The following is a 12,669-nucleotide window of genomic DNA, read 5'->3' on the forward strand; positions in this document are numbered from 1 at the left end:
ATTTAGAGCTGGCCACAGAGAGCAATTATGTTTTACAGCAGCTTCGGAAATTTGTTTTCATTCTTCATCAGCACAAAACCAAAACCTTCTGAGGAATGTTTTTGCAAAACGGAATCATGTGAGAATACTCCCGTATTCACACACATACATAAAGTCTGTTCAACTGGCAGCATGGACGGTTTGAACAGGAGGCCTTTCCATTAGTAAAAGCATCATGAGAATCAATGCAACTCTGGGAAATCTTTTGTATTCAGCATAAGAGCTTGCTCTCACAATGAGAACACAAAGTTTAATAGAAAGCATTTCAATCCACTCTAACATTTTAAAATGCTTTATTGACAAACTAGATTGTATAAAGATGTTTTTCTTACCTGTTAATAATGAACCATGCTACAGTCAGCATTCCTGCCAGCCAAGTCCCACTCATAACCCAACTGGTTACAAACAATGCAGTCACATAAATTCCCTGCAGTCCAAAAACTATACCAATGTAGAAATACACTGGTTCAATAACTTCCTGAAATTACAAATAAAAACGAAGAGACATAGCGGCAACTGAGCTGAAGCTGGAAATTATTACTATTTACTATTTGCATACTGCTAAGAGTGTGCTAGGTGCTTTACAAACAGGTAAGAGACAGACCCTATTTTAGAAAAGTATTGAGCATGCTTTTATTTTGGGCTCAGGAAAAATGAAGCAGTATGAATTAAAAGCACACTTCAGGACTCAGCTTGCTAGTGCCACAATTTTTGTATTTGCTTTAGCATGAACACTGTATGTGTCAGATTTAATAAATCTATACTGCAGTGAGATATAAAGCTCACAGGACTACTGGAAGAAGTTATGTAGGGGAAGAACTTGGAGAAGTAAAGATGTGTCAAAACCAGTTCCAAAATAACTAATTAAAAGAAAGATAAATAAGAGAGGACACAAGTATGCAGCATAAGCAGACCAAAGCCCGAGCAGAGCAGAAAGAGACAAAACGTTTATCTACAGAAGTGTTTTTTGCTTTTATCTATAGGGGAATGAGTAGAGACAGGCACCACTATAACAGACTTCTGTACTCCAAAGGAGCTAACTTTCCCGTTTTTGATGGATAGCACAGATACTCTCCACATTTCTAAGTGGTTTGTAGGAAGTAAAGAATAACAGACAGAAAAGTTTAGTGCATATAAACCTCCACAATTCTATGCCAGAATGATCAGAATTGAGGAGAACCTGGACCTGGTGAGAGGCTTAGCTCGATTCATTCAATAAAAATTGCATGTTCATTGTATGCAGCATAGAAAGTCTCATACACACACATCACACACAGAGCCATAATGAAAGCACAGAAAGTAGGAGAAATGCACATACTTCGCTACCAGATGCTTGATATAAAACACTGGCAATCAACTCTGGATACAAAGTCATTTGCTGGACTGCATTTATCGTCTTCAGTGATATTGTCTTATTGTTGTGTGTCAATTCATAAACACCTATAGACAAAAAACATATATTATTCTTGGAATCACTTACTATTGCTGTGCTTAGAAGAGGTGAAAGTGTACTCAAAGGTAGAGAAAAACAGATTTGATCATTAAAGCTACTCATTCACCACTCCTAATTTTAAAGGAAGGAGATATTTCAGTGCCAGATGCCATTCCACCCTAATGACTTAGCAACAAAGTTATTACCATTTTTTGATCTAAACTTAAATAGAGGGCCCAAAACTAACCAGCTGAAGCATAGCCTTTTCAGTTACATACTGATGTAACCCTGGAACCAGCTACCTACAGATCACCTTCACAGGAAGTTCTTAAGAAGAGAGACAAAGATCTAACAGGGATGAACAGGTTGTATTAAACCTGTCTCTACAAAGAGGTCAGGCGTGATGGCCTCATCCACCACCTTTTTCAGCCCTTTGTTTCTGAGACTTCTAAGAATCACTTGCTTAACACAACACATCTTTGTATAGGGCTGAGGTGAAATTGAAACTGGCATACTTGAAGGACAGATCATTTTGAGATATTATAATTAAAGAAAAAAATGGTCATGACTTAGGACAATAGAGGGAAGAGGAAAAACAATGCAAATTACAGGGTGAAACCAAAAAAACCCCACCAAACCAACCCCAAAAACAATGCAACAGCCAAATGAGATAACTGTTTCCAGCTCTGGACATATCTAGGTGTGTGGTCTGCAAGCAGTTCTCTGCAGGCCAAACCAGGTCTTGCAGGACTTTATAACTGGGTTCAGCACAGCTGTGATACACCTTTGAAAACTGGGTGTCCCCATAATACCTAGTAGATACTTGAGTCTACCTGTTTGCAGAGGCAGCATGCCTGGAGGAGGCAGTCCATCTATTCACAGCATGGGTAATCCCCCCAGAGACAATGAAGAATTGACTGTACCAAAAACCTATTATATATTGCTGACGTGCTACATATCAGCTGGGAAACTATTCAACTCCTAAAACTACACCTACAAAGTTTAACTGGCTTTGCACGAGGTTTCATGAGGGGACTGAACTAATTCAATGGATGACCGCTGCAAGATAGGGCTGTTCACTCCCTCTTCTCTCCTCAAGTTCTTGCCTTTTCCCCACACCCATCCAGGTGCCCTTCTGAACTCACTAAACTAGCATGAAAGTGTTCCATCTTCTTTTCATTGCTTTAGTTTTCTGCTGGCTTAGGGACCTAAGGTCAGTGAGCTCTAGAGCCCCTGCAAGACAAAGAGCAGGAGTGCAAAGGAAGGAGAGGCCACGGCCACCCAGTTTGGTCTCCATCCTGTTGGTTCTGTCGCCTTCACCCAGTGTTCATCAACATCTATTTATCATAGCTGACAGGAGTAAAAGCCTCCAGCACGGACAGGATGGAGCAGATCAACTCTTGACAGAAGCTGTTGCATCTTCTGACAGAGGATGGAAAACAGTAATTTCATCTCCCATTACAAAATTACACATAAATCATGCTTACATGGCAGATAATCCATGATGTAACACAGGGAAAACCAACAATAACTTCCATACGGGGCAGTATGAGAGTAATATTAATCCTATTGCAGAGTACTGATTAAAGACAATCTGCTGGAATACATGATAGTCAAATATTGTTTTTAAAAAGGCACTAAAAAGTTAGGACAGCATGCAGTTTTTAATTAATCTGACTGATATACCTATATAAGAGTATAAAATCAGTCTCCCCAGCCTGCAATTTTTTACTGTCTTCAAATAGAACAGAACTTTTCAAGGCTAATAAAATGAATGGGGTTTGTACCTCTTTCAAAGGAAGGAGCCTTTAGCAGTTCTTTATAGAATGAGTAATAAATGGCGCTGTCACCCTGAAATGTAATTTCTCGTTCAAGTTCCTAGGGGGAAAAAAAAAAATATTCACCTCCCATAATCTCTTCCCATAGAAGACTATATATTTTCAGATAGACTGGTTTTGTAATACAGCACATGGTTATGACTCCACTGTAAACCTTCAAAGTATTCCACAAAACATTAATCTTCACAGCGCCTCTGTGCTCTCTATAATTTAGCAAACATGCTCGGAATCAGAGCAACTCAAATCCACACTGTAAGTCAGCACAAGATCCACAGGATCCTTTCATATTCCCAAACCTAAATTTCATTCAACTTTCCATACAGTACAGTTCTTAAAAACAAACAAAAACCCTCAAATAAACAAAAAAGACCCAAACACCCAATATACATTCCTGTGGTTTAGCTTACGCAGTGCCAGTATGCTTCAGTATTTTCTTCAAAATTTAGAAGGGTATTTCAATGATAAAGGGTGGCATGGAAAAACATACAAAAGCATGACTAGACAAAACTACTGTTCGTAGGAGAAACACTTTAAAGAAAAAAAAGACAAAAAAAAAAAGACTGTATCAAAGACAGGCCTGAGTAGAAGGACATGGGATTCTGCAAGCAAGTAGTTCCAACCTGACATGGATCAGCTTTGATTTCAAGGACACAATTTGGCTTTTGTTTCAATAGTTTAACTTTTTCTTTACCTGCCTGCTGGAAAACCAGAATTTCCGTTCATGATATGTTGAGAGGTACACAGCATACATCATTCCACTAGTGACTGCCGCAAGACAACCAAAGAAAAGTTTCGCAAAACGCTGAATTAACATATCTGAAATAGGACAGTGAAAAAGCTAACACAGTCCAGCAGATTCAGAAACAAACAGTATGCCCTACATACAATGCATTTCTGAACAGCAAGTAAACTTAATGGCATCAGAATTATCACACCATCAGCAGCACAGATACATCAAGAACTGGTTTGTTATTCCTGGCCTACACGGTTTCCTTTCCCAGTTGTCACCATTGCTTCATAGGACTCTCAGATAAAATACACACTACAGTGCAAATTTCTCTCCATTCTAGTAGGAATTTCCAAGAAGGAAAAGTGTCTTCCAAATAAACAGACCGAACTCTAGATTTCACCCAAAACACCATAACCTTCTTAAAGACCTTAGCAGAAAGAAGTGCAATACCACATCTAACATCAATACTGAGGCATTCTATTCTCCATTCAATTTTTAAATATAAAAGGAAGAAACTAATCTGAATTTTACCTCATTCAATGGGTGTCTACTTTACCTGTAGCTCTCTCAAGTTAGTACACACGTCTAACATAAAAGTTTTTGGTAACTCGGTAAACACTTACCTAAAATTACACCTAGTTTTAGTTCTCTGTGTTGAAAAGCTGTAAGGACTTTTTGTCTGTTCATATTTCACTACCACTACTTCATGCCTTTCGGCTTCCCAACAAAAGATCATTCCAGGCACAGTTGAAATATTTATCTGTACTCAAATAGTAACAACAGTAAGATTCTTAAGCCGTTTGTCTGTCCCCGAACTGAAATAATCCAAAATTACCATTCTACTCTGCAATATATAAAATGTCTTTATTAAAGAATTCTAATGTGCATGGCTGTTTTTTCTTGAAACATTCAAAAACCTAATTCAAAATAAGTCTGTTATAAATTACTGTGCTACAAACATCCTCCCATAAAATGTAAAAGAATAATGCAAAAAAAAATATCAGAGGTTGGCTAAAAATTCTGTAGCTTACATTTTGGCGATCTTCCCAGCTTTGAGTTTTCTTTGTTTCTCTCCTCTGGAGCCATTTTGTCAGATTCTGTGCAGTTTTGCTTCTTTCTCTGTCGCAGGTCTGCTGCCCCTGAAGACATGTTTTATAAGTTATTGCAACACAATACCTAAAATCGCACTCAGAAATATGCACAGCAGCAGGTAACAACCTGCAGCAACTACCGCTACTGATTTAATCCCACAGCAGATATATTTGACAAAAAGACTCAATTAAAGTATGTCATATGCCTAACTAAAATAACAATATCGGAACACAGAAATCAATTATTTATTGTTATTTCTTAGACAATCCAATAGTATTCTCTTAAGGCCATACTTTGAGATCACCCAGAACTCAAACTGGAAGCTAACTGTTTATTCCACAGCGAACATATTACACAAATGAAGGAAAGCAGTAGTTTAGGTAAGATGATACAGACACTGAGCGAAATTGGTACCAATTCCATTCCACTGTCATCCTGGCTTTACACTGCTACAGTACAGTAGTATACTAGGCATATTACTGTAATACAAAACTTGGGCTAGTCCCTTACATTGAGCTACCTGATATTCATATGGTAAAAGCCTTTAGATATAATATCATACTTTTTTTCTGCTTCCAGATCTATTGGAACTAAGCAGATTTATGAATTATTAGTCTAATATGTCATGAAAAAGCCCAGTCAGCTAGGCCACGCAGACCACATCGGAAGACTGAGGGCTTCTTCGACTTCCGTTTTCTGTGAACAACAGCAGTTGGAAGCCCTGACCCATTCATTTTACAATCAAGGCAACAAGGCTAATTCAGAGTGCAAGCCTCCATACAAAAAGACTCATTGCAAAAAGTCTGTTATAATTACTATATTAAAGATGACATCCCACAATGTTTATGTCGTTTTAGAAGTGTTATGAAAAGGTTTAACTGCAACTCATGCTCCGGAATTTTTAGCTTTCCAGTTTGACCTACTGTCCAACATTGCTTGAAATTTTGAAGCCACTGATTTCCCCTGGCCTTAAAACAGCTCTTTCATAAAGCCATTCTACTTCAAACTTGAAGTGTCAATCTTCACATCCCTCAACAAAGCTTTTACTCCGGTTGCACATTACTCCAAGTTCAAATCAGTCTACTTTTAACTCCCAACTATTTGATTTAAAAGTTAGAAACAAGAAATAGTAATATAAATAAACTGTTTAAATGGTGTCTGCACGTATCAGGACACCTGTATTTGTGCTTTAACAGGGTTTTCAAAGCAATTTAGAAATTATTCTGAGCAAACCAAGATCTCAATGATAACATTTTTCATGGAATGAACAGAAAACATCTACCTTCTTAAACAAGACAAGAACTGGAAAGATACTAAACAAAACAAAGTTTAGGGTGTTCAGTATCACATTTATCATTATGTCAATCCAAAATGAAATATGCACCAGCATCTCTTCATGTCATGTATACAACCTCAATCAGCAACACAAATATGGAGTGCACTACAACTAAAAATCACTTGTACTACACAAAATAAAATGGGGGGGAAAAACCCTAGATCACCAGAATGGGCAGATAAGCTCTTGGGAAGATAACTCTCTGCCCTTGTCATTCTAGTTACGATCAAAACAACAGCAATGAGAATGCTGAAGGAAAAGGCATTTCTTTTGCTTTCCCGGCAGGTAAGTGAGCTGTATTAGAAGCAGAAGCATAACACACTTGAAAAGTCTAGGAGTTAGCAACAGTAATAGAAAACTCCCAAGGAAAGCACTAAAATTCCAATTCTGAAACAATTACACCTCCGTCAGCAAATGATCTTCACCTCAGTTTTGAAGACTGACCAATAGATTCCCCCCCCCAAAGCAATAACAATGCTACCTCTGTTTCATTTGCAGCTGCCTTAAACAAGAAAAATGCTGTTTCCACTTCTACGAGTCCTTTAAATGCGGTGATATGAAAGTCAAACAAGGTGACAACTAAAAATAATCTAGGATTTTGAACTGATGACACAGCCTCTAGTACCTCTCTATCCAACATGCAATTTTTCATCCGAGATTGCTTTCTAGTTCCCTGTAAGTTCCCAGTATGCTTCTTTTCAACTCGTGTTCAGACAACATGCATCCCACTTATTTTGGTATATCTATTGCAGAAAAGCATAACTCATTGCTCCTTTGTGCCACTATATTAATCCATTTTTCATCTGCAAATTGAGTATTGCTGCAATTCTTGTCCTGCGATTTAAAGAAAGATAAGACAGAGCTAGGAAATGTTCAGGGAAGGGCCACGAGGATGATCAAAGATGCACAGTGGCTGCCACACGAGGGACAAGGAAGCAAGCTGAGGATGAAAAGAGGATGACCAACAGGAACGTGCTGGTCTACACACTAGTGAAGTGCACACACAGACTGAACCGTGAGCAGCGGTTCACCTTCTTTTCTAATACTGGAACACAAAGTTATCAAACCCAGTGAGCCAGGCTGAAAGGAACCAGATCATTGCACATCACCTTCACGTAGACCACTCCTACCCAAAGAACGTTCTGTAAATGAAAAGTTTACCCAGATTCAAAAGAATAGACACATTTGTGGAGGAAAAACTAAATACAGAGAAACCATGTCCAGCTCAGAAAGTACCCCAGCTGAGAACTGCTGGGAAGATGGAATATGCCTTGGAGTATCACACACGCTTGTTTTGCTCTTGCATTTCTCAGGGTGCCTATTTACAATCATGTTTCTGCCGATTTCCCCGAGAAAATTAAATGCTATCTATCTTCTAGTTGCCACAAAGGGGGTTAGCCCAAAGGCACCTGGAGAAAAACAATTGTGTGGCGGGCTAAAAGCGAAACGAGGGCGGAGACAGACTAAAACGCACAAACGGGGATACGGAAGGGATGCCAAAGAAAAAGCACATTCACAGACGTACGCGCAGAGCCGATGGACAATGCCCCGGGGTGCTCTGCCCAGAGGCAATGCCGGGCAAGGGAAAACAGACCCCAAGTTTCGGGCTCCCATCCGCCCAGCTTTCCCCCGCGCAGTGCCGCGGGCGGTGGGCTGCCCCGGCCGGGGAAGAGGCCTCGGCAGCCGGGCCCGAGGGGGCCGCCGGGGAGGGCCCGGTCTGGCCTGGCCCGGCGCTGCCACCAGCCGCTGCAGCGGCTGGACCCGCACCGCTAGGGGAGACCGGCCCCGTGTCCTGCGGGCGGGCGTTTCACTGTGATACGCGCCTCTCCGCCCCGGCGCGTACCTGACACACGCCCGCGGGCCCCAGCCCCGCGCCGGGGGAGCGGCCCCAGCCGCGGGGCACCGCAGGCGCCAGCCGGAGCCGAGCCGCACCGCCCGCCCTTGGGCGCACGCCCCCTCACACGGTGCCGCCGGGCCCGGGACGCGGCGGCCCCCAGCCCCGCCGGCGGCGGAGGGGGATAAGGGTGACACACGCGCCGCCGCCCCCCTCACCTTCCTCCATCGCCAGCCTACGGCTGCCGCCCGCCGCCGGGGCCGGGGCACCCCGCCGCTCTCTCCGGGGCGACGCCGCCCCGCCCGCGCTCCTGCCGCTGTCGCCCGCCTCCCGTCGGCCCCGGGGGCGGGAGCGCTCTCGCATAACAGGACGAGCGGCGCGCAGCGGCCCCTCGCTTCCTGCCGCCCCGCCGTCGCTCCCGCCGTTGGGCGCCTTCTCCGGCGGAACGGTGGTGGCAGAGCGGGGGGCCGGCCGGAGCGCGGTGGCGGCGTACCGCGGCGCTTCCGGCCGGCGGGGCTAGGGGGAGGCGCCCCCAGCAGCCGGACCGGGCCCCAGCCCGCTCGGGGGGCGCAGAGCTCCTGTCAGCCCGCCGCGCCTCGCAGCCCGCAAAAGCAACATCGGGCGGGTAGTGAGGTGCAGTTCCCTGCCGCGCCCGCCCGCCAAGCCGGCTCCGGAGGGACCGTGCCCCCTCAGAGGGACCCACCCGGGCCGTGAGGCCCTAATCAGAGCATCTGTCGTGGGTGCCCCTCGCTTGGCACCCCTGCTGCCCTCTGAAGAGCCTCCCTCCCTGGGAGGGGAGGTCTGCCTTCGCACAGCATCATCCGGAGAGTCCCAGCTCGATGATCATGTACGAAACTCGGGGCCAGCTGCAAGGGGCCAGCTGCAAGGGCCCAGTGAAGTGGTTGGTTGAGCCTTGACGCGCACCTGCTTTAGGCTACTTTTTGCATCATGGTGGACTACTGGAGCACGGTACCAGCACCCCACTGGCATAGAGGCTATACAAATGCAGGAAAAAAAGAATACCCCCAGCCCCAACAAAGTTACAGGCTGCTTTTGGGAATGTGGGCTGTGTTCGGGTAAAGGGAGGCCAGTGAAAAAGCATAAGGAAGAGATGAAACATCCTTAAGCAGTGGAATAGGTGGACATTTCAGCATGTTGGCAACCTAATGATTATCGTGGTTATTGTCAGCACCCTGGCAAAAAAAGGGTTTGGAGGGATGGGGTAATCTTGTGAATGTGAGCTGGGAATGCCTGCAGAACGTAAAGGATGGCATGGAAAGGTGTTCTCTGTAACTGTAAAAAAAGAGCAGGGGAAGCTGGTATGTTCATTGATGGATGTGATTAGACATAGTAGCTAAGTTAGGAGGACAGGACTGGTGATGAGGATCTTTAAAGTTATGTACTTTATGCTTGAAATCACAATGGAGAGGGGCTCAAGAAAGAGATGCAGAGAATGGGATGACATCACTATGATACATTGTTTATGGCAGTAGCTCTTACAGGCGCCCCCAGTCAAGACCTTGCCATTTTGGTGAGTCTGTGAAGCACAGCATTTGGTTGCACCAATCCTCAAGTAGCAATGCTGCTAGAAAGAGCGTATTTCACCCTATAGCAGTCGCACCTTGGATTTTTGGTGGTGAAAGTCCTGAGTTCCGACCATGAGAATTAGCTGAGCTGATTATATACATGGAGCCAGGTCCATTGCAATATGACAAACCTCTCGTTTTGTTTGTAGCTATGGCAACATGAGCTGTTTCTATGCTGCATATGGGATGCCAAGCTGGGGCAAAGGCTGGCGCCCTCCCTGACCACTGCCTGGGGACACACCTCAGGGAGTCCCACTAAGAAGGAGTCTGCTGACACTGATTGCATTTGCCTCTCCAGACATCTGAATGCTTGATTCTTGGGTTGGGATTGTTAGGGACGGAAGTTCTCACCCTCCCATACCCCAAAGCTGCTTGCAGGTCTCTGGTGGGCTGAGGGCTCAGGGCTGAGTGGGCTGCTTGGACCACAGAGGGAATTTGTGATTTGGGGGTTGGCTACAGCCCTGAGGAGGACCTCCAAGCCTTGCCCAAACTTGCTGTGCAGAGAGAAGATTGAGACTGCTGGTGCAGGAGCCAGCCCATGGGGAAGGGTGCTCCCAAGCAGTATGTTTTCCAGAGAGCACCATGTGGTTCCCAGTTTCTTGCTACAACTGTAGGGGATGGAGTGAGCACAGGCACCACCTTAAGTTGGCAGGCAGCCATTCAACAGACCACAGCTGTACTACAGGCTAGCCTTCCACGTGGGATTTACCTCCACTCATCATCAGATGGTCAGGGTGAGTTCTTTAGTAGGTGGCGCATAAGGACCTGTGCATTAGAGGTATGCTGAGAAGCTCCACAGTCTGTAGGACTGTGGTCTTGGCAGAAGTAGTCTAGCAAAAGCTGGAGGGCTGGAGCAAGATCAGATGCTTAGCTAAATCAGCTTAGATTTTTCTCTGTCTTAGGTCAGACCTGTAGTGTCAAAAGTTGGGGATCTCTAATAATCTCCACATGTATGTGGAGACACACTGAGGTTCACTACCAGGGCACAGACATTGTTCTCAGTGCAAGTGCTCTGGACTAAATTCTGCCACCCTTTGAGGGAGCCTTGCTTTGAACATGAACTGGCAGATTAGGATTGTCATCTCTGGGGGAAGGATGGTATGGACCAAATACTGGAAGATTGCTGAAGACACTTGGGTATTTGCTAGCTAATGGTTTAAAAATAATTAGAGTGAAATAACAGAGTGGCCATGATCTGTTCTGTCTGTGTCTCATTGCATGTATGTGTGGGGGGAGTTCCCCAGGCATGGGCTGCCAAGGGCTGTGCTGCCTGGACTCAATTTTGGGTCAGGAGGCTGTGACCCTCGCAGCTCTCAGCAGCTGACCCTGTCCTGCTGCAGGACTGCATCACTGAACAGAGCAGCTGGGCTTATTTAAACCTCTCATAAGTAAACCATCAGAGGAGATATCAAAGAGGCTTGTGGGAATCGCCCCCCTGGGGACTGCATGTCTTCTGACATGTCTTCCGATGTGCAGTTGGGCCAATGGCCGATCAACTGCTGGAAAACTGATTTGGTTACTGTCTAAAACCAATTTGTGTATCCTATTGGAGCGTAAAATGAGATTTATAAGTTTCCTGGATTTTTTAATAAAATCTAAAATACTTCTGCAGTTTTTGATTTATTGGATAGTTAAAAGTTGCTCATGTTTTTAATGATCCATAAATTATCCATTGCATTTTTAATGTAATTGGTTTTGATCTGGTTTATTTTTTTCATAACTTGATTCTGTTGTAAGTTACTGGAATAAACAAAAATAATCATTGCCATCAAACCAACAATAATAATTTTAAATATTTGTGCTCAGACCATCAATACATGGATGAGAATAAAAAAAAAATTTCTCAGTTATGCTCTATTTTTTTTTTCTTAAGTCTTCTTTGTACCTGCTCTTTCATACTGTATCTTGTTACATATCTTGTGCAACTCCAGTTTTCTACGGATGCTCCAGCACGTGGGTCATCCCACACCCTGAATTCTGTAGAACTATAAATGTACATCAGTTTATTTACATACAGAACTGTACAGATAGCAGAGAATTGAAAAATTCAGCCTGCTTACTCAGTTTTCATTTTTTTCCAAGGTCTTCTATAGAAAAATTGCACATTTGAAGGTGAGAGAACCGAAAGTAGTCTTTTATGCAAGTTTCTTTCTCCCAGAATGAATATGCTGAAATAATTTTTAGAGTAATGTTGAAAATGTTATTACTGCTGTGCTTCAATCTTCCAAAATGCGTCCTGTAGCTAATATGGTATGAAAGTTATTTCATTTGACAGCTTATTATGTTCTCTAAACATTGTGCTGTAATATATTACAATGAATAAATACAGGGATGTTGTGTTCTTTTTCCAGGCTTTCTCTGTACAAACATGCATCATGTGTCTGCATGATGGCATTCGTTCTGTATTTACATATTCTTTCTAAGCCCTACAGACATAACTTTCCTTCCTGTTTACAAGTCTGCAATACTGATACTTTCTAGTTTTAACAGTTTTTCTTTGAGAGATGTCGGGAGGCAAAGAGACACAGATGTACCTTAGTGTAGAGCATTAATACTGGGCATATTTGTCACTAAAGAATATGTACTTGTTCATTTTGTAAACAAATCAAGTTGTAGTTTTTGTATGTTAAAGATCTCATGCCTAAAAATCTTCGTAAAGTTTAGGTAAATGACTGCAGATATTTCAGCTATTCTCCTAATTTCAGCCCTTTGTGGGGTTAATTTTCTGGCTTCTTACTTGCAATTCTGGATTATCAGTATCCCAAGGTTTTGCTTATTTTGA

The 12,669-nt window shown here is 43.4% G+C and overlaps 1 protein-coding gene across 4 annotated transcripts in view; it reads right to left on the reverse strand.

The window, feature by feature from the left end:
* Positions 1-8,746, reverse strand: part of DPY19L4 (dpy-19 like 4) — a 33,724-nt gene extending 24,978 nt beyond the window's left edge. For 3 of the 4 annotated variants that reach the window (XM_037379609.1, XM_037379610.1, XM_037379608.1), the window contains exons 1-6: positions 8,520-8,746; positions 5,071-5,178; positions 4,001-4,125; positions 3,259-3,349; positions 1,358-1,479; positions 372-517 (exon numbers count right to left, since the gene is read on the reverse strand). In XM_037379609.1, coding sequence (XP_037235506.1) covers positions 372-517; positions 1,358-1,479; positions 3,259-3,349; positions 4,001-4,125; positions 5,071-5,178; positions 8,520-8,664 — 737 coding nt within the window. In that variant the 5' untranslated portion in view covers positions 8,665-8,746. The remainder of the gene's footprint in view (positions 1-371; positions 518-1,357; positions 1,480-3,258; positions 3,350-4,000; positions 4,126-5,070; positions 5,179-8,519) is intronic. The other variant, XM_037379612.1, reaches the window with a different exon arrangement.
* Between the last annotated feature and the right edge of the window lie 3,923 nt (positions 8,747-12,669).

Source organism: Falco rusticolus, chromosome 3 (genome assembly GCF_015220075.1).
Source record: "Falco rusticolus isolate bFalRus1 chromosome 3, bFalRus1.pri, whole genome shotgun sequence".
In the NCBI taxonomy this organism is placed as follows: domain Eukaryota; kingdom Metazoa; phylum Chordata; class Aves; order Falconiformes; family Falconidae; genus Falco; species Falco rusticolus.